This window comes from Falco biarmicus, chromosome 2 (assembly GCF_023638135.1).
Source record: "Falco biarmicus isolate bFalBia1 chromosome 2, bFalBia1.pri, whole genome shotgun sequence".
Lineage (NCBI taxonomy): Eukaryota > Metazoa > Chordata > Aves > Falconiformes > Falconidae > Falco > Falco biarmicus.
In genome coordinates this window covers 65,786,875-65,813,784 of record NC_079289.1, presented here as the reverse complement: position 1 = coordinate 65,813,784, position 26,910 = coordinate 65,786,875, and the positions used below count along the sequence as shown (strand labels likewise).

At 38.4% G+C, this 26,910-nt stretch overlaps 1 protein-coding gene across 4 annotated transcripts; it reads right to left on the bottom strand.

Annotated features, from left to right (window-relative positions):
* Positions 1–287: 287 nt before the first annotated feature.
* UPF3A (UPF3A regulator of nonsense mediated mRNA decay) lies at positions 288–26,910 on the bottom strand. 4 transcript variants are annotated; one of them, XM_056328321.1, is made up of 10 exons: positions 26,624–26,910; positions 24,621–24,727; positions 16,186–16,292; positions 14,174–14,272; positions 13,969–14,079; positions 10,514–10,569; positions 10,263–10,421; positions 8,336–8,496; positions 4,688–4,982; positions 288–1,760 (listed from the first exon to the last, which is right to left on the bottom strand). In XM_056328321.1, the coding sequence occupies exons 1-10, from the start codon at positions 26,849–26,851 to the stop codon at positions 1,587–1,589; spliced, it is 1,497 nt and encodes a 498-aa protein (XP_056184296.1). In that variant the 5' UTR covers positions 26,852–26,910; the 3' UTR covers positions 288–1,586. The 4 variants fall into 4 exon arrangements, with proteins under 4 accessions (XP_056184296.1, XP_056184293.1, XP_056184294.1 ...); XM_056328318.1 differs by having other exon boundaries at positions 4,744–4,982; positions 26,624–26,900; XM_056328319.1 differs by having other exon boundaries at positions 4,908–4,982; positions 26,624–26,900.

Sequence of the window (26,910 nt, the reverse complement as noted above, 5' to 3'; positions counted from 1 at the left end):
GCTACCTCACTCAGCCAGGATGCCGAGACAAAATTCTTTCTCAGCAGTCAGGACAGACTTGGCAAACAAGATAAACTTTAGATGGAGCTAAATCCAAATAATTCTCCAACAGCAGTTTTACTTAAGCTTGAACTAATTTTAGTTGGCAGCTCACTTACTTGGCTCGGTATTAAAATTCTTCTCGACTGTATTTTTATCTGCTTCTGAAGAATATAAAGTAGCATAGCATCTTACTTGATTTTTCTAGAGTATTAGATGAAAAAATCACCAAAGATCACATCTCAAAATCATAGTCAAAATCTTTTTGCTTTTATTCTATTTAATGCTTAATATCTGGGAAAATACAATAAATAATTTTTCAGTCTAGAACAATTAGATGTTATGCTTAATAAAATGTTCCAAGAGGATGTAAAAATAAATTAATATCTTACTCTTTAACTTTAATGACAAAGCAGGTCTCAGTTTCAGACAACTGAGAAATTTTCAGCCATGAAAGATAAATGAACATATTCTGCCTTTCTGCAAACACATGGCTATCACTGAAACCAGTGGAAGAGAGATATTCACACACACACACACACATATGTGCCTGCATCAGAGGGCAGAATCTGGCCTAGATCTTACAAAAATGGTAGTTTGCAGTTGCATATGTGTGTATTTTTTTAACAAACAGAACTGCAGAATGTTCACATATCATATTTTCCAAATCCCGCAACCACAACTTATATGAAACATTAGCATATAAAAAGTCATCACTGTACAACAACTTTTTTTTAAAAGTCAGTTGTCAAAAACATAAAAAAACAGCTAATTTATTAAAACCAGATATATTGTTTAAGTGCTGAGGTTTGCGTTAGCTTTCTCCTGTTTTAAGCACAAGATCTATTAAAACATAAAAGGCAAAAGTGGCTCAGAAAATGACAAACTCTTTAACAACATACTTACAGCTTTACTAACACCTGATGCTATAGTTAATTGAAAAACAATGTAAACACAATGAGGTACAGCTACCAACAGACACTTCTCACAACTGTGCAAACTGTGGGCCTCATCCTGCAAACACTACTGGCTCCAGAGCTTCCTCGCAGGGCCAGTCCCACCGAGACCACCTGCAACTCCCTGCAGCAGCCCCTGCGCTGCCACTTGCAGGAAGGGGTCCCGTGACCCTCATGTCATGCACCTAATACCTTTAAAGCCTCAGATTTCCAACTGATGCAAACGTACGCTTCAGTTCTTTAGACTTGAAAAGGTGAAATAGCTTCTGAAAAGTCTTATATAAATACTCCTTTAAAACTATTAGAGGTTTTCTATTTCAAGGTAAATCTAATAAAATATTGAACTGCTTTTAAATTAGGCAAATAGTGTTTGTGCTGCTTTTCGTAAAAAAGCAACAATATTCCTAGCTGTAACATACTTTATATGATTCCAGTCACTCTTCCCTTGTATTTTACAAAAAGTAAGAGGCAGAGATATTATAATTTTGTTGGTGCAATTGCCTGTGGATTTCTGAAAGTCTGATGGATTATTTTGTCATGACACTGTATCTGAAGTTCACCCCTTTTCACGAGTCTTTCCTCCAGTTTGTTTTATTCTGCTTCTTCGCTCTTCTCAGAACCACCTCCAACTGAATTATCTGCTTCATACTTTTTATCAAGAGCATCTTCAAAGGACTTCCCACTGCAGTCATAGGTTTTACTTGTAGATCCCATATGTGTTCGAATGCGAGCTCCTGGCTGGTATAACTGCATGGCTGGGCGATCCTAGAAGAAAGGAGATGTGGTTAATGCTCTGGGAAACCTGTGAGGGAGACATATGTGGGATTTTAAAGTGATGAATGTTTGTGAAGAAAGCAGATTCTGTGTTAAATCACTTTACATTTCGTAAGACCCACGAAAAAAATGGAGTGTAATGAGAACTGACTCTTTAATATCTGTCTTGTTTAGAACACTATTCTTGGGAGCCAAGCATTTTGAATAAATACAGCTGTAAAAATTAAAGATCCTACGATACATTTGACATAAACAAGCAGACATACTGCAGTCAACTATCAAACACAGTATTACAGGCAGAACTTGAAAAATGTTACACCATTCACTAACACCAACCGAGAACAGCAGCCTGCGCACTTGCAACTCTGCAGATGAACAACAAATATTAAATACAAGCATTTAAAAAAAAGACAAATTGGAGAACAGTTTAGCAGGTAACAGCTAGAAAACTATCCTCAACTGAACTTTACCAGTTGATATGTGTGCAGTACCTTTCAAATCATCACTCATTGCCATGATTTAAACATGGAATGTACATTTGAATTACACATATCAAAATGAAATTGCAGTTATTGTTCCACTTCATCATGCCTTCCATACCGAGTATGGGAGCTGGGGAATTCACCCACTGATAATAAACAAAGTAAGTACAATTTGAGTATTCGCAGGCTTTGTGAGTGACCCAATCATACACTCATGCTGACTTGGTCACTGGAAAATGGAAGGAGCCAGTTTACAAGGAAAAGACACCTCAGACTTGCAAATGGTGATGTTCCATAGCTCCTGAGAACACTTTTCGGTCTTGAAATTTCAGTAATAAAACATACTGTCTCAACATACATACTCTAACAAATACCAGTTTTTAATGTTATGAAGCAATCCATTCACCAAAACCTAAGCTTACTGACCAAAGTCTTAAGTTTAGCAAATAAAATTTAACAGCCTGTTTTAAGACAGTGGCAGAGCACTGAAATTGTCCTACATCAAACTACATTAATTTTCAACTACCTTCATAATCTGAAGTCATTCTGGTCTTTTGTTCTTTCATTCTTATTCCCAATACGCATTTTCCCCTTTTCTTTCTTTTTCCTTCACCTTTATCTTTTTTGCTCCACTTTTTTCCTCGCATCTCTTTAGACCAGATACCAAGATTCACTATTGGGCCATACAACGAGATCATTCTAGTTGGTGCTTTGTAGTGTGGTATGAAATGCATAACACACATCTTTCTATATCATAAACATCTGCATAAAACTAGATCCTCTGACAAACAGTACCCATTGGGAAGTCTGTAATAAAGGGTCCAAACAATTTTTCATATCACAAGACCCTGAACCTTGCAGTTTGCATGAAAGCTAGCACAACTGTTACTTACACCAGAAATTTCCCATTTTCTAATTAAATCTTACAAACTTCAGATAGAAGTTCGATCTCTGCCTAAAAAATTGTGTTGGCATTGTTAATTCTATAGGTAAGTTTTAAAACTCAGCCCTTAGCTCTTCTCTATGTGACAAACACTCTAAGGAAAAGTCACCACACTGAAAAAACTTTACCGATACTGCTTATTGTCTTTAGGGAACAAATCTAGCACTTGAAGTGTGGACTAATCCAGAGGCTCAGCAAGCTACCAGATGTGTGATGGGAAGAAATAAAGGAGGCAGCTTCTTAAGGCTTGACCAAAGGTCCCCCAAGACCCACCACCCAGTTCCAAGGCTGCAGGTTATTTTGCCAGATTTCAAGAGCAGCATCACAAGCATGAGGAAAATGGTTTCTCCCATCTTCCCATTTCTGAACTAGCCATTTTTCTGACTTTTCTACAGCCTGAGCTGCTGGTGTAACACGGAAAGTGGCTACTGTATACATGCAGATAAAACTCACCCATACTGCGCATTAACCTCTGCATAAACAAGAAGTGGGGCACACCAGGCTTTCTGTGTTTGCACAAGGTGATTTACTTTACGCACAGTGAGTCCACCTGGGCTTGCTCTGTGCACGCTCCATACAGACTCACTCTGCATGTGGTAAGTTTACTCCCTGTCAGCCTTAATCCACATCACAAATCAGTCACTTTGTTTGAAAGAGTTTCACATGTAGAAAAAAATTCTACACAAAACAGTGTTTTGGTTATCTTTTGTGGAAAATCCAGGCTCAGAAGGGAGAGAAAATGAGGGTGACATGGAAAGCCACCTCCTGAAAAGACCCTGGCACATCCACAAATTCAGACAGTCTGAGAAAAATGATGCCCTGTGTCTCTGGGACACAAGAAGGCACAGCTCTACCACACACCCTGCTTGCACTGGTTTTGCACCTGCTCCTTCCCTGACAATGACTGTGAGGATAATTTGTCCTAACCAAACAACAGCCTTTCCATACTGGCAGGTATACAATACTGAAGAATTTGCACATTTACACCCTCTAAATACAATGGTCTCCAAATTAGCTATTTATTTAAGTCCTTATGGTTCCTCTACCAAGCAATGCCTGGCTAATCCACAACATAATTACTTTATGAGCTGGGTAATGGAAGTACCTTTTTAAAAGGCTAGTATGCCACAGTTTATATATTTCATTACAGATCAGAAGTGTAACAATTTTTAATAGACTCATAAAATACAAGGCTTCCAAGAATAGCGCTCTAAAAATGCTAGGGCTGAAAGGAAGACAGTATGTCTTCTATATATTGTAAATGTGAAAGAGCAGAGACCTGTAATGTGAAAGAGCAGAGACCTGTAATCTTAACTTATTTTAACTGCTATTGTCCTCTGATAACAACAGAAAGCAGCCTGGTTTTTACTGAAAATGAAATAAAGAATTGCTTTTTTTGAAAAAGCATCTTTATGCTGAGTTTGCAAAAGTAAAACCTGTGATCTCGAAGCATATTTAACTAATGAAAGATTATCCTAAATGAATAAAAGAACCTTATTTCTTATGCGCTCCTTTTTGGATGCCATGTCATCACACTTGTCCTCTTTACCCAGTTTGTCTACTGCCTCCACAGTGAAGCCGTAGTTGTAGTTCCCTTTCTTTCCTCTGTCTTGGTTGTATCCTTTCCCCCATTTCAGCTCTTCTTCATTCCTTCTCAAAAACTTGTCAAACTCATAGTGAGCTCTATGCTTTCTGCCATCATCCAGTCGATACCTTTGTCTTTCAGGTTCTTTTTCTCGAAATCTTCTCTCCAAATCTCTTTGCTCTTTGTCACTATCATTTTGTGACCTACAAGTATGTATGAAACCAAAGAAAATCGAAGCAATTAACAGTAAAAAAAAAGTCGCTGAGGGATACAACACAAAGCTTTCCTTTGCAACAGTATTTAGATCAATTGTATGGCAAGGTTGTTCTCTTCTCATTAAAAAGGAGTTATGTGCAATTTTGCTGAATGTCTCATTCATGTATGACCGGCCCTTGACTAAGGCGTTCAGTGCAAAATAGCAGACAAAGCTTTGCAAGCAAGATCGGACTTTTGTGCAACTGCTGTGGAAGGCCTGTTCTTCAATTTGTATCCCTCTCTACAATCCCATACATAGTTCTGCCACACTCTTCACATAAACACACGCTTCGTTATTAGCCCTTGTAGCTTGTTCTTGAGGTAACTCATATACATGAGTATTCCCTTGAATGGGAACATTCTGGGCCCGAAGGAATTGTGCAGGTATCATGTAACAAATTGTAAAGTTTTAAGACTCTACTCACTGACGCTGCGACTTGCAGAAAGCATTTGTGAAAATGAATACTTATGTTCCAGGCTTTTGTTTACTATGTCTCCAGGTAATTTAGTCTACCTTTGCATATTTTATTTAGGCAAAAGGCCATTACCTTACCACAACATAATACTTAATTTCTGCTATGCTGCAGCAGGTTTATGTTATAAAGACTATTTAGCCTGCAACATTTTGCTGCCTGTCTGATACAATTCTCAGCTCTCTTAATTTACTTCATTGTTCCTGCTCAGCAAGCGAGTGGTTCTCTCATACAGCCAATCTGCAAATAATGAAGAAAGATTACAGAACAGATTGAACTTTAAAGGGAACAAATACAGGCAGCTTCTTTTTATATATTAAATATGTATAACTACTTAAAATTGAAACAGGAAAGTGCTTTTGTACAATCTGCTCACATTTTGTGAATCAGCAGACAGAATCAGAGAGGATGGAGATTTTCTAATGGTGTCATGATAAAACAGTGATATGCTGCTCATTTAGAAGGGTTTCACATCAATAGAAGACCTTTCTGTATCACTTTTTTAACTAAAATAACAGAACTGTGAAAATGCTCAACCTCTACCATGAACTTGGGCATCGGTGGGGCTGCCAAGACAGGAGCCCCATCTCAGGAAGAGCTGCAGGTCTGCAAAACAACCTGAATGACAGGTAAGTTATTCAGCATTTTGCAAGACTCTGCTTGTGCCAGCCTAACACATTCACCAAGTGGCAGCAATGTCCCAGGCATCTGAATCAATCATAATTACAGAGATACCATACCTGTAGCACAGAAACATATATATAAAATACTATGCTGGCTCTCAAGGGGTATGGGGCTGTAAGCTGTTTTGTTTCACGTCTAATATGCTATTCTAGACATTAACTTGAAGTTCTAGCAAGGCTCAGAGCATGACCTTCCAAAAAGCCAGAAAGACACATCTCGATTTGTTGCTGTAGCATTGCCTGGTACCTGTCTCTTCCCCTGCCTGTTACTGTGGGTAAGGAAGGAATGGATGTGCCTGGAGGTAGGCAGGTGACAGGGATACAAACTCCACTTCAAAAGTGGTTAAAGTAGTTTTCTAAATTCAGCCACAGTGAACAGGCAGGCAACAGGGGAAATGGTGGGGTAAGGAATTACAAAGTCTAGGTAAAAGAGAAAGCTACACACCCAAAGACAGAGAAAGCAGAAATGAATGGAAGTAAAGGGAATGGAAGCATATTTCTGTTGGTATAGCTTCCAATCCATATGTGACCATGCATCTCATACCGAGGTTTTAATTTGTGGTAGATAGCTATTGCTACTGAGCTTTACAACGTTATTTCAAACAGGCAATTCAGTCTCTTGCAGCTAAAATTGGAAGCTACAGTTTATTACTGACTTCTGAGTCAAAGTAGTTGCAACTTTATTTCTGATCCAGTTGAAATAGCTCATAGCTTACTACCTAATCGCACCCACTAATAATCATGATGAAATGAACACTTGGAAAGACAATGTAACACTTACTGTAGCTGAGCAGCCAAAAGGACTCTGTTTTACACCTGGAAAATCTACATTAATGCCTTATTAAAGGATCCATAGTAAAAACGTTTTATGGCACCACCAAAAGCTTAACACATAAAAAGCCTTATTAGCAAAAAACTGACTTGCCCCGCAAGTGTTTCTGTTGACCCTGTTGTCTCCCTTGTTGAAGAACAGAGTTGCTGAATATTTTCAACTTGCATTAGAGAATAGGAAATGCAAGTTTTCAGCATCTTTCAGGACATACTCAACACACTGAAACACTGAGCCCATATCTGAGATGAATAATGCATGTAGGATATTATTGGTGAACCATTCCTTCAATTAGCAAATTCAGTGGTTTTATTTTCCAGGGGTTTTTTATTTTTTAAAGAATTTAAATAGATCTTAAAAATTTTCATTATTTTTCTATTTGCCATTAAGAGAAAGTTTGCAGCTCCTGCGTATTTTTTTTTTAAAAAATCAAGAACCTATGTGGACAAAGGTAAAATTTAAACTACTCAGAATAGGTAGGTAAGCCTGCAAGGCTCCTAGAGCACAGTCCCAAACTTCCTCCTACACTTTATATATATACATAATACCTTAGGTAACTTATTTGAACGCTACAGCTTGTCCTTATGTACTGCAAAGTACTTTTGAGAGCTTAGCTGAAAAGCTCTACTGAAGAACCAAGTACTATTTATCTCAGCAGCGTATTCTTAGTTATGTATCTTACATATCTTATGAGTGAATCCTGCTTGCGATGGGACAGACCTGCCGAAGGACAAAAGAGAGATGCAACTGCTGCAAATGTGTAACACTTCCAGGCTATAGTAGTAACAGGCCTAAGCTATACCTCTTGTTCTTACTATTGTAACACAATGTAGCACAATAACACAAATGGCATTGGGAGACAGCCTTCTCAATGTGTCTATCATTCATACCTTAACTATTCTGCCATTGTCCAAAAACATTTATATGCTTATTGCAGCAAAACCAAGCGTGAAGGCAACCTAGCCAGTTCAGCCTTCCATCAGTAATGGAAGGAGGGCCTTACCTGAGCTCTTGATGGGGAACAGGTGAAATAAGAATGAAATCTGAATACCTTTTCAAACAGAGATCATTCTAATCTGGGATTTCAAGACATTTCACAAATAACACTTTGCATCCACTAATACTGCCACCAGGCCAGTAAGCTGTTACTAAACACCTTTTACAAGAAGTACAGTGAAAGATTTGTTCACACACAGAATGAAATCAGTTATTTGCTGAAAAAACACCCAGTTAATGCACCACTTATATCATGTTTAAGACTTGAGATGAAAGCATTTAAGATAAAAATTGAAGCCTAAAATATAAATATTACTTACTTTTCCTTAAGTTCTTTCAGTGAACCCTCCAAAGATTTGGATTTTATACTCCCAGATCCAGGTGATTTATCCCAGTTTTTTTCCTCAATGTCAGCTTCTTCACCTTTTTCTTTGTGCTTTTCACTGGCCAGTTCATCTCCTTTTTCAGGCTTCTTGAGAAGCTAAGAGATATTTGTATATAGTATGATGTAAAACTATTACCCTCTGTCGTAACAGACATTTTAACAACATATTACATATATCAGCAACCTCCTTCAATATTTAAGATTGAAAATATCTTATTAAAATGCTAGGAATGTATTTTAAAAGTATGAACTTCAAAGTTATTTAAAAAGGGCAGTTTACTTGTGCTAAGGAGTGACAGTAATTCACAAGCATTCCACTGCACAGTTTCAAATATGCTGAGAATACTGCAGAAAGCACTTACCTACTCTTCTCTCCTGAGTTTTATATATAAAGACATTATTATGGTCTACGATTTCTTAGAAATCATATAACAGAGTTCAGCGTTATTGCCAATACAGTAAGTAGAACCTCTACGACACCACAAAGAGAGCAGGATTAATACTTCCATCCCTTGAAATACTACATATAAAATGTGTGCCACATGAACTACTTGGGATAGCCTGGCATATAGTAGGTGCTTAGTATAAATACAGCCTGACACAAGAGATACAGACTGAGCAAAAAATTATGGTATTAGCAGAAAAGATCACATTACATTTTCACCTCAGAGATGAAGGTTGTCAAGTCTGTTCCTTTCATACCAAATAGCCCCCAGAGGGCTTGAGCAGTGTCTAGCATTACAGGAATAATCTTTATAGAAGGACCGACTGTCTCAAACTATTTCTCTAACATAACAGGAATAAGCAGAACATCTTATCAATTTTTTCATTCCACCAGTTTTTCTGAAATGAGCACACATTACTCTTCTCCAATATCTAAAACTTCTGCAATGTTTCTCTCGGGTAATAGTCTCCTTTTCTTTCAGAGACAGAACTAGCTTTCAAGGTCACATCACCACAGAAATGTCATAAATACTGGAGTTTTTGGACAATGTTTTGATTAATACATTTTAAGGAGCAAGTCCCTTTTCTTCTCAACTACAGTATTTTTCTTTATGCCCAGATACAAAAAGTCTGTAATTCAGTTTCAGAACTTACTATTTTTATACCTCCAGGTGAAGAAAACTGTTGTCCAGGAAGAAAAGAGGAAAGAAATACACAGCTCTGTGGCTTCTCCCCACCACAAGATCTGGAGCGAGTCTGTGTCCTTGCATTAAGCTACAGACTGGTGTATCAATTTTCCTCTTCAAGAAAACAGCCTATAAAGCCTTTCCATTATCACAAAATTTAGTTCAGATGAATAGTTTTTATCTATGTCATCTCATACAAATAAAGTTTTAGATGTCCAGACTTAATAGCACAAAATACATCCACCTAAGTGAAGTCAATTAAAGCACATCCATCCAGATAGTTACAAGGCAGCGCAGACTGAAATTAGCAAGACTTGGTTAAAGCGTACTATTAAAATACACCAGTTCTGAGCATAAACATGAAAAACTCTCCACACATATGCTAGATGAGGATTTACATGGCAGAAACTGTTAAAGCTGTATTTGCAATCATCTTCCAACATGTTGGCACAGAACAATTTGGTTCTGTCAGGTTATGTTGGCATAGAAAGCAGCATGTATAAAGATATCTGAGTTATCTGCCATAACTGCATCAGCACATCGCTGTACCTATGACAATTAGTCACACTTTCTAACAGCACCACCTACCCAAAGCCCTACGTTACTTTCCCTTCCAGTCAAAACTGGCTTGGTATATCCACACTGTACTGTAGTACACTAAACAAACGGTGAGATACTAAAGGAACTTCTGGATAACTACAACAGAAGAGTAGTCTTTTTTCATTAAGGTACCTTGATCCTTATTTCTTTTTCAGAAAATTTCTTTTGTTTCTCCACTTCTTTTCTCTTCCGTCTTTCTTCTTCTCTACGCTTCCTTTTCTCTTCCTCCCGCAGACGTTTCTTCTCCAATTCTCTCCGCCTTCGCTCTTCTCTTTTCTCTTCTCGTATTCTCTGAAGAGTTCAAAATTATTAATTGTAAATTGTCCAACAAAAAAACACGTGAAAACTTAAATGTTGAACTTCAGGCAAAAGTCTGAACGTACCTGCTTTTCTAATTTTCTATTTTTAATATATTCCAAAAGGGGTGTTGTTCTTCTAGCTAAAACACAAAAAATTTGTGATATAGTGTTCAACTCCTAAAATATGTACTCATTTACTTTAGTACTAACCCCTTTTTTCTAGCTTTATCTGCAAGGGAGCTAAATAATTAATAAATCTATTTGGTTATATATTTTTGAATGCATTCCCATTGTTCCGTTTTAGAAACACTTTGTTGCTTTTTTGTTGTTAGGGATACAAGCAACAGAGGTATGTTGCATGATTATTTAATTAAAAGTCATTATCTTTTCAGTTCAAGAGACTGTCTTTTTTCTCTTGCTCATAGAATGGTTATTTCACCAAAATGGAAAGAAACGGGTTCAGAATCTCCTCCTACATTTTAATTTTGTACATCAAAACCTAGCTATATTGCTGTTCACAACAGCCCACATTACTGTAATCTCACACAGCACTTTTCAATCCCAGATTTTGAAGTACATCATGAAGGAAACATTTTTGTTCTCATACAACATTTCCATGTAACTACCATTTAGCATTCATCTCTCCATGGGAAAACAGGATGAACAAGATAAAAGTGGTTTCTCCCAGGTTACATAGCAAAGTATCAGCAGATTCAATAAAGCTCCAGCTTCCCAAATAACAAATAGAATACCTCATCTACTGGATCACACAGCCATTCTTATGTTACAGAGCTGTCCTAACACTCCAAAATCTAGCCTAAGCCATCTGCCTGAACCATCCCCAAATTCTACAAAAACTAGGAGAACATCATCAAATCCTGTATCACGTATAGCATAGCATTCATGACTGTCAATGCTGAATTCAAACTTGGAATTCATGTACTTACAGCTGTGAGTAGTTACAACAAATGTTGTCAACCTTAGACGTCCCAGGGTAACAGTTACAGAAAATGTTTACTACTAGAAATTGCCCTACAATTATGTATAATATTCTTCCTCAAACCAGAAGAAAATTTCATTATTGGAATGCATGACAAGATTTGGAAGAAAAAATAAAAAAAAATCATTGAATTTGAAATGGCATAGCCAAAATCTAGACACAATTCATACCCCAAAACATCTGCATTTTTTTGTCTTGAAAGTATAAATATTCTGGGGGCAACCCATTCGTTAATGACAAAACCTTGTTACACAGTTATGAACGGGAAGACTAGACCGAATTCAGTATTTATTTTAAGCAAGTAACAACAGTCAAAAGCAACAACCAAAAAAGGTTGTTGACTTGAGATTTTCCTCCCTCTATCCCTAGATTTCCCATGCTGCCTCCCCCATACTGAAAAAATCTGGGTCCCCAGCACCCTCCCTACCAGTCCCTAAGATCTGCAGCTCTGCCTCTTTCCTGCTCCTGTAGGTTCCTGTGCCTGAGCAGTGTCCACCTCTGAGCACTGTTACATGCTGAAAGTGATCACAAATTGTTACTGGAGGGTTTGGGGAAAGGACAAGCTGCACTGGGAGTCCAGAACTTGACCTTAGTCATGATTAAGGCTGTGGTACAAGCAGCTTAATCAGAAAATATACTTGAAGTTCAAGGGGGAGAGGTAGTGTGATAAGTATGATCAAAAGAGGAGGGCAAAAAAGAATGTTTATCAAACCTGAACTTTACCCATCTTACTTATGGGCCTTACTGCAAATAAAAATTTAAGAGGTTTTCCTTAAAATGTTTTATGAATTGTAAAAGAAAACAAATTACAAAACGAAGACCTGTGTCAGCATTAACTCTTATAGTTTATCTTGCTCTCTACAAACAAGCCAGAAGAATGAGCATCTTCATCTCATTACAGAGAAAATCTGTTTTGTATCTCTCTGTCATACTGAAACTGATGAGCTAACACATCATACATGACACATGAAACACGCTGGGTTTTGGTAACACTACCTGGAGAAATGCTGAGAATGTGAGGCCTGATTCTGCCAACAAAGTCCTGGGCACATCTTTCATTGGCTTCAGTAGGAGTAACACCTTTGAAACTGAACATACAACTAAACCCTTACATAATTTTGCTATAAACAAGCTATCCACTGAAGTAACCTTTGTTTTTATATTGATAGCAATGGCCACAGCTTTGAATAGCAGAAAGAATAAAGCAACTAATTTGATTTTCTGTGGTTTAACAGAAACAAAACATTAAAACTCTGAATGTAAAGCTGCCTTCAGCCAATACTGTTATTTGGAGATCTGCAACTCAAGACTAATCATTTCCATTGATAGAATATTTTTAAGTTAATAAATCTTGCTCGAAACTGTAAACTTTTTGTAAATCATAAACTTCTTGGAAAATTCTGATTGTTTTCACTCTGCTATCAGATACTATGGAAGACTTGGGGTAAATGAAAAATTTTGGGGAACTCCCCTATCTAGAAGAGCAACAAACAAGTTTTACTGATAACAGAATTATCTAAATGTCCATACTTTCAACACTTTTATTTCCTTTAAATAGTTTTAAGTGCCAAATCTCCCCAGCCAACTCTCAAACACCAGTAACAAGTGATAGGACAAAAGGAAACGGCTTCAAGTTGCACCAGGGAGGTTTAGATTGGATATTAAGAAAATTTCTTCACTGAAAGGGTTATTAAGAACGGGAACAGGCTGCCCAGGGAAGTGGTGGAGTCACCACCCCTAGAGGTATTTAAAAGACATGTAGATGTGCTTAGGGACATGGTTTAGTGGTGGACTCAGGCAGCGTTAGGTTTGCAGCTGGACTCAATGATCTTCAGAGGTGTTTTCCTACCTAAACGATTCTATGATTCTAACCAAAAGAGGTGTCTACTTTTACACTGTAAAGAAGTAACAGCAAAGGTTGGTATTTTTCCTACTAGATTGTCACACCTAGGGAAAAAGTAATTGTTCTGCATGTTGTCACTTGGAAACACAGCACATCAGTATTCCATGTCATCCTGAGAACTGCATACTGGCATTAAAGATTTCAGTGTTCATCTTACTAAAGATTCTCCCCGAGACTGTGAAAGTCATGCTGCATGCATACAGAAAACAAGGTGTTGCCTTACTTGCAAAGCTTTTGCAGAATCTTGACCGTGAGAACAAAGAAAGATAATTTCATGTTTCTCAATAAAAGCAGCTAATATCAGAGATCAATTGTTAAGTATTCAGCTATTTTATCTTTTAAAAATAAATCTTCCATCTTCTAATACACCTGTAAGTATTCAGAAATATTAAGGACCTATTTCTGAAGCCACTGTGCACGCCTAACTTCCAGTGAAGTCAAGTGATTCCATGCATAGAGACTTAAAGGAGTAGGTGGGCTGTTTCCTGCCACCACTTGGCTGGGTAACAAAAATTTAACTACGATAATCTCAATCTGTTAGACTGAACAGGTCAACTCTTGCAGCTAATATCATAAAGATATAAAAATAAGATATTTAATATTCTCAATAATACAAAAAAAATCAAGAAAACAGACCAATGAGTTCCCTTGTTTTGGCCTCAATCTCTCCCAAAAGAATCTCAGGATTGGCACAGACTTTCTCTTCATCAGCGCAATAACTCTCTAAAAATTTCCTATATTCTGGATCTGTAAAAAAAATTTTTGCATTATGTTAATACTTTGCAATGCATGACAGAAATGGAATCTATTCTCCACTGTGACACCAAGAAAATGTGTTTACCGTCTTCAATGCTCCCGGCTTTTGCATCTTTCTTCTTCAGCTTCTTTTTTGAAATCTTCTGGAATGGAGCAAATTCAACCACTGCAGGATACTCCAAACCTTAAAAGAGAACAACGCTTAATTTTCTGAGGGGGAGAAACCCTCCCTACAGTCAAGCAAAATTTTCAAAACTCTTGAAACTTGTGTTGAACAGTCTTACTTCAAGGTGAATTTTTCTACAATCCTATCCTAAACTTCTAATGAAAAATCACATGTAGCAGTACTTTAAATTCAAAACAGAACACATTTATATTTTAATTATATACAGAAACACTGAGTACTTTTTGGACATGCTAACAAAGACAGTCAAAATGAAGATGACTACTGTGCACAATACAATTCTTTCATTATCATTTATAGTTCATTGATTACAAAAATGTACATAAAATCTCAGCCTGACAAGTGATAAGTACTACTTGGAAATAATCTGAAACAATTGAGTTGCTTCTGTAAAGTTTTGTTGCTAAAAGGCTTAAAAAAGAAATAAATGCTGGGTAATACTAAAACATACCACCTTCTTTCAGAACCAGAACTGTAAAACTCAGAACGTAGAATTGTGTGAATCTTTTTTTCTATTTATGATGCTTGTGTTTACTGACATGGATTCTTTGTTTTGAATTCTGCCTTAAATACTGGACTCTTCTTTGGACTGCAGTCAGATGTCTGTATGCAGCTTTTGAATTTCGCCTGGTTTCCACTTGCAGCAAGCTCAAGATTACAGTTTGCTCAAGTCCACTGAAAAATTGGCTTAAATCTGCTAGAACATGTGTTAACCTTATTGAACCTGGTAATCCTTGTTTTAATAAATGCAGTGCTGCCACAAGCCTCACCAGAGGGCACCTTTGATCAAAACTTGTGCTCTTTTATTTGCACAATCAATCATGCTGAACTGTCCAGCTGCATCCAAACTCAGTTTTGCAGTGCACAGAATATTCTCGCTTCTGTCCAGCGTAACACTGAAGAGCATGTTTAATTTAGGCGAAGTGAAGCCCTGGCAGAATCTCAAGAAAAGTTTCTTTCTAGTTTTTAACCTAAAAACATCCAGAATTTTCAATCTGGGAACCACACACTGTGAGGAATGTGGTGTTCTCCATCTCTGGAAAAATCTATCCAAATCTGAGTAAGTTAGAAGCCTATAAAATATCTCAGGTAGGAAACGTGGAAGAGGAATTTGTTAGTTTGACAGCCAGCTTCTTGATCAACCCTCCAGCAAGAGTGGACAGGACTCGTTTTCACACAACCTCTGCAACACTGCATGTACAGAACAGACAGAAACCCACACATCTATGTCTGGTTTATACAACCCATGCAATTTTTTACAAAAGGTATGAGTGAAGGAGGCAAGGAACCGCTAAAGGGAAAGTGCCATTTCTTGGCTATGGCAGTTTCATGCTACTGTAGCAGACCTGGATTTATCCACACCTATATTACTGAGTTTTTCTCTACTGCTGGGCAAACTTCTGCAGACTGAACATTTTAAAGACGACAACCACTTTTGTGACTCTTGTTCTTGGGACTCAAGCTGTCTGTAAATGCTCTAAAAAGTTACGCTGTACGTATCTCACAGTGGGTAGCCAAAACGATGAAGTCAAGTTTTTGTCTTCCTTTTTCAAAATAGGAATAAGTAGCACAACTTCATCTCACAGAAATGCACTGAAGATGTAACAACTCATGCTTGAAATGTGTTCCATTTCTGCTGTGATGAATTGTGAGGCTTGTGTAAGATAACTGTCTTAATACCATACTGCTTAAGGTACAAGAACGCAGATAAAGCATGCACACAACACAGACAAGCAAGACTGCACAGACAAATGTATTCTGCACTTCATTAAGTGCTAGATTTTAATATATTTGTATGTGATGAACTGTATATTGAGAGAAAAGCCTGGCATAATTAGCAAAAAGGAAGTAAATAAATGTTCTAAAATGGTATATGTATATATACACACTTAATATCTTACAAATAGTCCAACCTTTATTATCAATGAAGACATAGCCATCAAAGCGATCTCTAAAAAGAAGGATGTCCTCAGGATTTCTAAAGTTAATGTATGCTCTTGAGTAGAGATGAGGATAAAGGCTGCAACAAGAAACAATTTTATTTTCTGTTATTTACTATTCTGTTTAGGACTAGGAAAAAAGGTAAAACTAGAAGGCTCACACTGCAATTCTCACCTTCTTTGAGAAAAGGCTACCTTAAACATGCATATGAAAGTCTTTACATACACATACCTAATTATACATATGACAGAAAGTAACTGAACAGCTTCCTGGGTGCAACTGTGAATTTTTTCCTGAGACAAATTTTTGTCTCCCTAAATTATGGAGCATATGTTTCCATTGCGCAGGATCAAAGCTTTAAGTCTAGTATTTCATTACTTAAGAAATACGAATAACAGCGTGCTTTTGGCGAACTTCTTGGTTGTGCTAAGAAAGTCTACTGTTGCTGAAATGGGAGAAGGTAATAAAAGCTCCTAGTGAAAGGGCAGTTGACAAGCTGTCACTATACTTAAAGATATTTCCACCTTTATGAAAGACTAAAATGACAAGATAATCCACTGAATTATATACAAATACATGCCACCTGACATACATGTGTATCGATATATACGCAGTGTCTAGTTGTGAAGAACAATTACTGTGAAAATCTATAGCATTTCTAGCAAAAGAATGAACAAGTACTTACCTAAAAAAAAAATATCTGAGTTGTCAAGAATTTACTGGCATAAATCCCACTCCAAGGGTAAGTGTTTAATGTGCCATACAAAAACCTCAGGGCTGGCATGCCACCAACCACAAAGAAACAGAGGTAATTTAATGAATTACCACCCATCAGCTAAGTTATTGTGAATCATGTCATGTACGTGCTTTAAACCCCTGCAACTGTGATATAAAATAGTTCAGCTTAAACTGCCTTCAATAGCAGCTATGTATTACACCAGATTTTTGAACATATCTGAACACAAGCCCCTAACTTTACAATACCTATGTTCATAATGCTATTGCCACATATGGCCTGTCTTCAGACAAACTCACCACCAGCAGCAGGAGACAATAAACACACAGTTGCAACTGTAATTTAATCCCACAGCTATTTCAGAATCAGATTTCACAATGAGTGAGAAAGACCAAAAAATATGTGTTCAATCACAGGATACATGCACATGGCAGCTCAAAGCAACAGTTACTACAAACCAAGCAATTTTTTATTTTTCAGACGTGTATCCATACAGATTCCACTTTGGGTGTTAGAAGGTGGCCATGAAGAGCATTGCTGTGAATAACTAACCAATAATTTTGTAAACCCACCAAATGTGTGTTTGATATTGCAGCCTGGAGAAATGTTTAAAAAAACCCAAAGGGCTTTTTTCATTTGGGTATTTTGCAAAAACCAGCTATGGAGTGTTTCGACAGCACGTAGAACATAAGGCTTTTACTTCTAAGGAAGAGCTGTTTCATCCATATATATTCACTATACTTTGATATTCTAGGGTGGGAACACCACTGAGTGAACTATAAGCAGGTAACCACAACAATGCCTGCCATGGCACAGCTAGGGCTGTGCTGCTGACACAAAGCAGTGCTGAAAGACACAGGCACGGCATGCTCAGCTGCCACACAGCTGTGGACTGCTTGCAAGTAACCTCTAGACAACTTGACCAAATGTGCATGGTGGCACATGGCTATGCTTTGTCATGGCGTTCTGCAAACCCTGCAGAATCCTCTGTGATCAGATTTGCAAACCTCCAGTCTGCACATGCAACACAAGGTATCTCAAAGGTGGCTGTGGAGCTACCACCAAGGTGCAAAGCAGATGAAACAAGCCAGCTTCCTTCTCATTGGTTTCACAGCAAAAAAAAAAAGATGAAACGTAACAATTTTTATCATTAAATACAGTTTTAAAAAATATCTTTTAAAAAGGCCTACAAGTGTATGTAAAAGAGGACATTTAGTTGTGTCAATCCATAGCTGTGCTGGAAGAAATGTGCTGCCTAATGGCTGAAACAACGAAGTCTCTTTGATAACTGGTGGCTCCCAAGAAGTAAACTTCCTTTTCTGTCATGTTAACAGGACTACTCTTATGTTTCATGTTCTTTGATGTTTAGATTAAATGAAGCCTGACATTAGAGATACCAAATATAATTATACACTTGAAGTGCTGAAGATTCACAAGACAAAACCAGTAATCTTGAGGGAGCATTATTTTTCAGCCCAGTTATTACCATCTGAGATTGAGAAATTGAGTTTCAGTTCCTAGTCTGAACAACGATTTTAGTGTTTTATGCATCTTTTTGTAAAACACCTAAACTTTCTGTAGATCAAAGACTGGGACTCAGGTTAAGTGTCCTACCCAATACATTATTGTGACACTTCTCTGTCTTAGTGCACAGCAAACAGCTTCATCGTGTAGTTGGGATTTTTTTTTTCCCTGCAGTAACTTAGAACCTTATGGTTGGGCACACAACCATTGTGAAACAGACCTGAAAATAAAAACTTATTCTTTTCTTGCTTCCTTTAGTTTGTACATCATCTGTTTCATCTGCTTTGGCAACACAATCTTTTCCTGGAACACAACATAGTATTTTCTTTAACATTTTCAGCTTAGGCTTATCACAGTGAGTATCTTTCAAAATAGAGAAACACTTGATATGGTTATTAAGAATTTTTTAGTACAAAAAAAAATGAGTCTGAAACATATAAATGGGACTCTGGAAAGCAGAGATTTAAAATTTACCTTGCGAATAAGTGATCCAATGTTACTGCAATACATTATTAACATCTTCAAGAATTTCATTCACATCAGCACAAACATACAAAAATATAAAAGCATGCTTGTGCACAGTAAGATATTGAAGTGCACAGCAGCACAATAAAATAGGATTGTCTGTTCATTATTGTTGCTGTGTATCAGGGTAGAAGGTTGCAGAAACACAGCTACAACAATGCTTAGCAATTACAGGTTCCTTCTCTGATGGAGCCACTTCTACAAATAAAGAGCTGGTTCTTACATGCATGCAAGTTAGCTGTCAAGAGTGCGTAAGTGGATAAACCCCTGATCACCAGAGTGTTTCAGACACCTAACTTAGGCTTCTTACCCAGCAAAGTGGTGTGCCTAAAAAAAAAAAAGCATAAAATTCACTCTCTATAATGGGAAGCTTATTAAACCTAGCAAATCAGAAATGCTTAGCACTGGCCTAAATATAAAACACTGTCTCTTATGCTGGGTTTCAGACACTTGACTTCCAGCTGCTGCTCCCAACCCTGGAGTCCCTCTTCACCTACCCACTGTGTGACCGTGTAGCAAATGCCCAGGGTTTCACGGCCACAGGCACTTGGTAGCTACTACCCTCTCCTAGGAACAAACATTTCTGCCTTACTTCTGTACTTTGTATTCAGCAATTATTGGATAAAATACAGCCTTTGCTCTTCAGGATTTTGCCGTTCAGCTGAATTCTACAGAAGGGCCACTAGACTCTCTGGACTCTCTGTGCCCCCTCCTTTATTAAAGTATCTACCAGCGTAGGTTTTGTTCAGGATCTGAAATTCAGTTTTGGGGTTGCATGGTTAAGGTTTACACTAGACAGCTGGTTCTATTTTGCCATATGTTTGCTGTCTATAACATTGCTTTCCATCCATATCATGTTTTGGACAGATACACTGCACATAATCTTGGCATTTCTGGGATATCACTTAGAGCAATCTCTATGGAAACAACCCAGATGAGACTTGACTGTACACATTTCTTCAGTACAACACACTTTGTTTTCTGCTGTGCATTCAAGGGCATTCAATCTTTTAGGTTACATGTATTTCTCTAACACTTAGTCTATCATCTTTTCAAGACCTTACTTTTATAACAGTTTTAATAAAAAATACATTCTAATAGTTTACTTCTACAAAGTATCTTTTAACGCAATTGTGTAAAAAGACTGGTATACAGGAAAGTGATTTTAAATAGTTATCTACAGTATAAACAGCAACATGTAAGCCAGAAAAACAGCCATCATATCTTGGTAAAAAAAAACTGTCAACTTGTCAGTCATGGTATATGTGTGTGTGTGTGTATATATATATACACACATACACATACATACTAACATGTACATAAACATGTTAAATATGTGGATCTCTACATCTAATTTTTGGAGTGTTAAACTCCTCCACCCATTCCTATATTACCTAATAATTTCTGATCAAATGGATAACTCATCATCTACATTGTCATGTCAAGCTAAAATCCACTGGCCTTCACCGTCATCTCTCACCTTCTGTGGTCATTCACATAGTGGACGGAATTGGCATAATACTAACTTAACTCAGCCCTTCCTTTTTACACATGTATAAACGAGCACAATTTGCACAGCAGAGGAGAAGCGGAAACACTGCACGGTTGCAATGACTGACTGTTACTCATTCCATCCAGAACACTGTTGTGGTGGTTCCCTAGAAGCTCTAATGGTGCTGCCCCTTCAAAGCAGCTGTTTCTGGGTGCATACCACCATCCTACAGCATTAATGCTATTTGCCTACAATAATCACAATAATCCTAAGCAAGATGTTGGTAATAATTTATGAAGGGAAAAGGAGGAGTGCTGTTTGCAAGAAGCTTCATCACAGCCTGCAGTATGTGGCATAGCATCAACTATCTGACTAGGTTTCACATAAGCAAAGCTCCTGTTCAGATCTCTTTACTTTTATAACCTCACAACGATATTAACGAGTCCTAGCTCAGTACCACGCCCAAGCAATGACCCAAATCCTGCAGAGTCAGAGCTCAAGCACTTGACTCAAGCTTTAGAAGACTCAGAAACATCAACTTGTAGACAAAAAAAAAAAAAGTATCTGGAAAAAATACTTAATATTTGGAGTTTGAGAACAAGACAGACTGTCAGGAAGGCAGAATCTTTATTATCAGGTATCAGATGATGTGTCTACCCAACAAATCTAAATTGATTTAAATAGTAAATCTAAATTTAGATCTCTGAAGGCCACCAAATCAGTCACAGAATGTTTTGTTTGTATTGTGATGTCAATGTACAAGAGAGAATAAACGTCATGCAGCAGATCAGATGGATCTGAAAAAAATGAACGAAACACAATGCAACAGTCACTTTCTGAAATTATTTTACTGACACTGATGTTAACTGAAAAAGTGTTATACATTAATGACTTTACTTAAATGAAATTTTAAAAAGTGTTATAGCTTGCCTATAAGACATTGTAAACTTTGATGACCTTTAGACTGCGAAAAAAAGAGAAACTGGAGTTGATACACGTATCTTGTTTGTTTTGTCCTTTATGGTGAGATGACCTTGGAAATAAAAATGTATGAACAGCTACAGTTAAGACTTCTCTAGTCCTCTTTCTGACAGCAACTAGCAGAGGATGCTTAGAAGTTTATTAAAAAATGGAAACGATACACTGACACTTCACCTAGCGTATAATTTCAGCTAGTTGCAGTCTAGGGACTTCTTAATACAGAATTTGTATCCTTGTGTTTAATATGTTCTCATAGATATTTATTTGTCTAAATGAACATATTTGTCTAACTGCTCCTGAACAGTTTTCAGTCTCCATCATTGCTGGCATCAATTTCTGAAAAGGAGTTCTGTGGTTTAACAGTGTGTGAAGAACAAAAAAAAAGTCTGCACTCTACAGAAACCTAAATGAGCTCTTAGTTCAGTTATCCAGAGCTACTCAGGCTGGAGTTACACTGAGATGTTACAGCTCTTAAGGCAAATTTGTCTGCTTCTGCATCAGAACATTTGTATACCCCTTTCTCTTTCCAACAAACAGATCCTCTTCACTGAGTAGCTTCTCGTTAGAATTTGCTTGAATCTTTCCATGTCATATTGTCACTGAATTCTCTGGACTGGTTGCTCGTATGCACACGATAAAGGATCTAGAAAAAAGCTAATCAGTGAAAGACAGACGGCGCGGTAGAGACAGCATGCCCACCTTGTCCTGTAGCTCCTTCTGTTAGCTGGAATAGTGTGAAGACACATGCACAGAATTTTCTGAAATTTTGTCAACTGTCCATAACAAGACAGATTACTGCAATACAATGCTTTACACACAGAAGAGATTTCTCTGCTGTATGAGGAGATCAAAACTCACTGTATTAATTTTGTCTCTAACTTGTAATTTCTGGAAGTTTACTGTATATTCTACAGTGTGTTAACATATATAGAGTTAAGCCATAAACAGATGTACATAGGTATGTGTCAGCATTCAAAGTGGGTGAAGTGATCCTGGGCCAGTCAAAGAACAAGTAAGCAGTCAAGCCAATACTTTGCAGAACTGCAGCTAAATGCCCATGTAAACTGCATGGTTCACCGCAAGAAGCTGTAGCCATACGAACCCTGTAAAGATAAACCCATTCTGAAAAAATACATCTTTTGTAAGTAAGCATAATTTTTAAGAAGCAAAATGAAGCAAAAAAAGTGAATACAAAACAGTTCATGCTGCAAAATTCAAACTTATATGAAAAGACTTTTTTCTAGAGAGTATAAATTTGTGAAGGCAGGAGAGAACACAAATCCAAAACTCAGGAGGAAGAGAACATTTTTCTCCTGTATCGCTGTTTTATTACAGGGCTCATACACAGGACTCAAGGAAACTGACAATCCAAGTACCATGTATCAGAGAATTCATTGTTCAAAAGTTTAAAAATGTGTATTCTTTGCTTGCAGCATCTTGAAGTCTAGTACCAAAGCAATTTAAGAAATACATCTTTATTTTCATCAGACATTGTTACTTTTAATCACCAAGATCTGCTCTTCAAGGCAAATGAATTTTTAAAATGTTTTAAGTATGTCCTCACCCCTCCACCAGAATGAACTACTGTCAGATACGTGATCTAACAAACTTTTTAATATATACTATGTTCCGTCCCTAGCTATATGAAAGTACATGACTAATAACACAGCATGAGAGAAAAGTCACAATATCTTTAATCAGTAACCTGACATGGATGCAATTAAATGAGCAAACAAGCTTTTTAAGTACTCCAAATTTCATCACATAAAAGTAGAGAAAATTAAACTTTGTATGTACAACTGTTTTAAGTGACTTGACTTTTCTAAGATGGCCGACTCCCTAAATTCTTATGCCAGCAATTATTCTGGAAAATTAAAATTTATTTTTTAACTGTTACCTGGCATTTTACAGCAAAACACACTGAGGACAGAGACATTCTTCAGAAAAAAAAATTGTTTGCCTGTGATATTTTTCACTTATCAAATGAATAGCTGGGACAGAAGCCTTAAAGAGACCCATTTGGAAACATTGATGATGAGGTTCAGAAGATAAATGTAAATACCTACAAAGACTTCCAATCAGAATAAAACTTCACATCCTTTGTGCTTCCACCAGAAAAGCTGAAACACCTACTATTTTGTTGCTGCACATATATGTAACTACCTAGGTGAGGCAACTAGTTTCACTAAACATTTGGTTCGTTCTGATTGTGGAGTTGCCTCTGAGAGAGCCTATATAGTCACAGTTAACATCTAATAACATCTAATAACACAGTGGTGGCAAGAAGTGGTAGCATCCTTTCAAACAAAATCAGCCCAAGAACTAGACTGGTCAAAAGCAATTTGTCACAAACAATTCCCTAATAAAAGAAAAGCTATCTGCTCTGGGTGGGGTCCCCTGTAACTTTAAAAGTTGGTCAGCAGTAACCATCCAGTATCCCTCTGTAATCAATGGAAAGAATATGGTGCCTGTGGAGGGTGATTCATCATACATTAAGACAGGCTCAAGACAGATCTTGCGCTTTTATTTTTCAGAACACATGCAGATGGTAGCATACAAAGTATTTTGTTTATTTTAGTGGTTAAGCTCCTTGTCTTCTGGAAATTGTTTTGTTCGAAAGCTAATCGTATTTTACCACTGTGATGGTGAGTAAATGATACAAATACACTAGCAATTCTGATTTATGTTAAATCAACCATATTTTTTTTAGTTTTGCGTAAGAAAAAAAATGAACAAAAATGGATCATCTGGAAAACTTTACAAAATAAATACAAACCCATGTAAGCAAACAAAGAAATAAGCTCAAATAGCACTCATGAAAAAACTGCTGTGATATTTGCCCTAGGTTGACTCCTTCACAAAGCTGGTAAGTCCATCTCATTTTACCAATGACGGTTAAAAGAAACATCAGGGTTTTAAACCAAATTATGCTCTATTCATATACAAGAGACTTCCGTTTTTAAAATCACCAGCACGAAAGAAAAAGCCAGGAATGCATTGCCTCTGCAGATATATCCAGCTTTTCAGAAATACTTGAAGTAACCTAACAAAACTAACAAACCAGAAAAAAAATATTTGATTCAGTATGTTCAAAATATCTTAATTGGGTTTTAAGCATCTGAAAACCTATACAAACAGCTCAGCCTCACCTGGGATCAGCAGTGCAAAACTCAAAATAATCATGGGCAGGTAGAGGATGTAGCTGTTCCTCCAGTTGCTCCTTAGTTAGACAAGGAGGGAGCCGTCGAATAACTACCTGCATATATAAAAGAAAATGCAGATTTATCTCTAATCTAAATATTGTAGAAAGAGACTAAACAAATAGTATTACTCCTCTTTAAAAGCTCTTCCTCAAATTGGGAACTTCAATTGGAGCATGAGCCTTCTAGTGATTTACCTTTTTGGACTTGCTGACAGATGGAACAATTTCCCTATCTCAGTTTCTGCTAATACTGTCAAATGGTAGAGTAACTGAAATATTCTGATGAAAAGCTTGATAACCATTGCAATATAGCCAATAACAAAATATTTTATCAATCAAAAATATATTTTTACAGTATCTTTTTTTAAAATTGTTTGAACTAACTTTTAAAGTCTTTCATTACAACACTATCTTAGCGTATTAGGTTTATGTGTCCAGGTGCTGGTGGCAGGGGCTCCATGGCAGCCTCTGCACGGAGAGGCCAGGGCTGTCCTATGCCAGACACAGCCATGGATCTGCTAGAAGTGGCTGAGCCCAACAGCCAAGATGGGGGTGACTCTGGGAAAAGGTACTTAAGAAAGGACAGAAAAAGCTGCACAGCAGTGTGTGAAACAGAGAAGCAAGGGGAAAACAGCGTGAGAAACAGGCCTGCAGACACCAAGGTGAAAGAAGAAAGAGAGGAGGATGATCTCCAGGTGCTGGAGCAGAGACTCTCATAGAGACCATGGTGAGGCAGCTCATGGAGTATCACTTTGGATCAGATATCCACACCGCAGCCTATGGGGAAGGAAACCCATGCTTCAGGTGGAGATGCCCTAAATGGAGCTACAGCTCATGGAGAGCCCACTCAGGAGCAGGTTTTCTGATAGAACCTGCAGCCTGTGGAGAGGAGCCCATGCTGGAGCAGGTTTATCCTGAAGGACTGCAGCCCATGATAGACACATGCTGCAGAAACACATGAACAACTCCACCATGTGGGAGGGACCCCCGCTGGAACAGTTCATGAAGGACCAGTTCATGAAGGACGGCAGCCCATGGCAGGGACCCCACACTGAAGCAGGGGAAGAGCGTGAGAAGGAAGGAATAGCAGAGAGGAGCAGTTATGCCCCATCCACAACTCCCATTCCCTGTCCACCTGCACTGCTTGGGAGCAGGTGACACAGGGCCTTGGAAGGAAGGGGGAAGGATGGGAAGACGTTTCAGTTTTCATCTTTGTTCCACACCATGCTACTTCTAATTTTTTTTATTAGCAATAAATTAATTTTCTCCAAGTTGCCTGTGGTTTGCCTGTGACAGCACTTAGTAAGTGATCTCCACGTCTTTATCGCAACCCATGCATTCTTTCATCTTATTTTCTTCCCCTGTCCTGCTGAGGAAGGAATGAATGAGAGAGCAGTTCGCTAAATTCAGCCCACCCACACCTGGGCAACCAAGCAATAATTAAGGCCAGGAAACCGTACAGAAATCTTTGGGGCAGAACAAAGCCAGCACACACAAGCAGTAAAATAGCCATCAAATTCCAGACAATCTATTTCCATTTCTTGCCAAAATCTGAATTTAGCTTAAATTTAAGTTAACAGTGATTTTCAGTGTTCCAGTCTTCCAGTTTAGAAACTGGGAATAAATCAAATCTCTCAGTACTCTACGTAAAAGTGCTCCAATAAAGCCGGGGCGACAGCAGTGCTCTTGCCCTCGCAGGAGCTGCGGTACCACAGCAACAGCCAGTCTGGACTTGATGAGCTAAGGGCGAAGTGCCAGGCAAACCTGCCGGGCCCTGCCGGGCCCCCAGAGCGCCGCAGCGAACACCCCCGCGGCTGAGGAGCCGGCCCTGGGCACACCCGCACCGCCCGGCGGCCCAGCAGGGCGCCCCGCCGCCGCCCCCCGCCCCAGCCGCCCCCTCCCGCCCCGGAGCGCCCCCGCCCCGCCGGAGCCGCGCTCGCGCCCCCTCACTTTGCTTAGAGCCGTTTTCTTCTCATCTCGCTGTTTACCCGGCACGGGCTGAAGCGGCGGCGGCGGCAGCAGCAGGGAGGGCGGGGAAGGTGGCGGCGCCAGCGGCGGGTTTGGCGGAGCGTCCGGGTCGCGGCGAGGCGACTCCCGCCGCAGCGGGATGTCCATGGGCCACTTCTCGCGGCCACCGCCCCGCATCAGCCCCGGCCCGGCCTCTCGCTCCGACCGCATGGAGGAACCGCGGCCGCCGCCGCCCGCAGCGAGGCGGGAACCTCGCGAGAACTGGCCGC

Excerpts from the sequence above, each read along its gene's own strand:
- UPF3A (XM_056328321.1), bottom strand. The coding sequence starts at position 26,851 with ATGCGGTCGGAGCGAGAGGCCGGGCCGGGGCTGATGCGGGGCGGTGGC. Across the intron at positions 16,293-24,620 it reads TTTTGCACTGCTGATCCCAG|CCTTTATCCTCATCTCTACT; the intron begins GTGAGGCTGAGC and ends TTCTTGTTGCAG. Across the intron at positions 4,983-8,335 it reads CTGAAAGAACTTAAGGAAAA|GTCACAAAATGATAGTGACA; the intron begins GTAAGTAATATT and ends ACATACTTGTAG.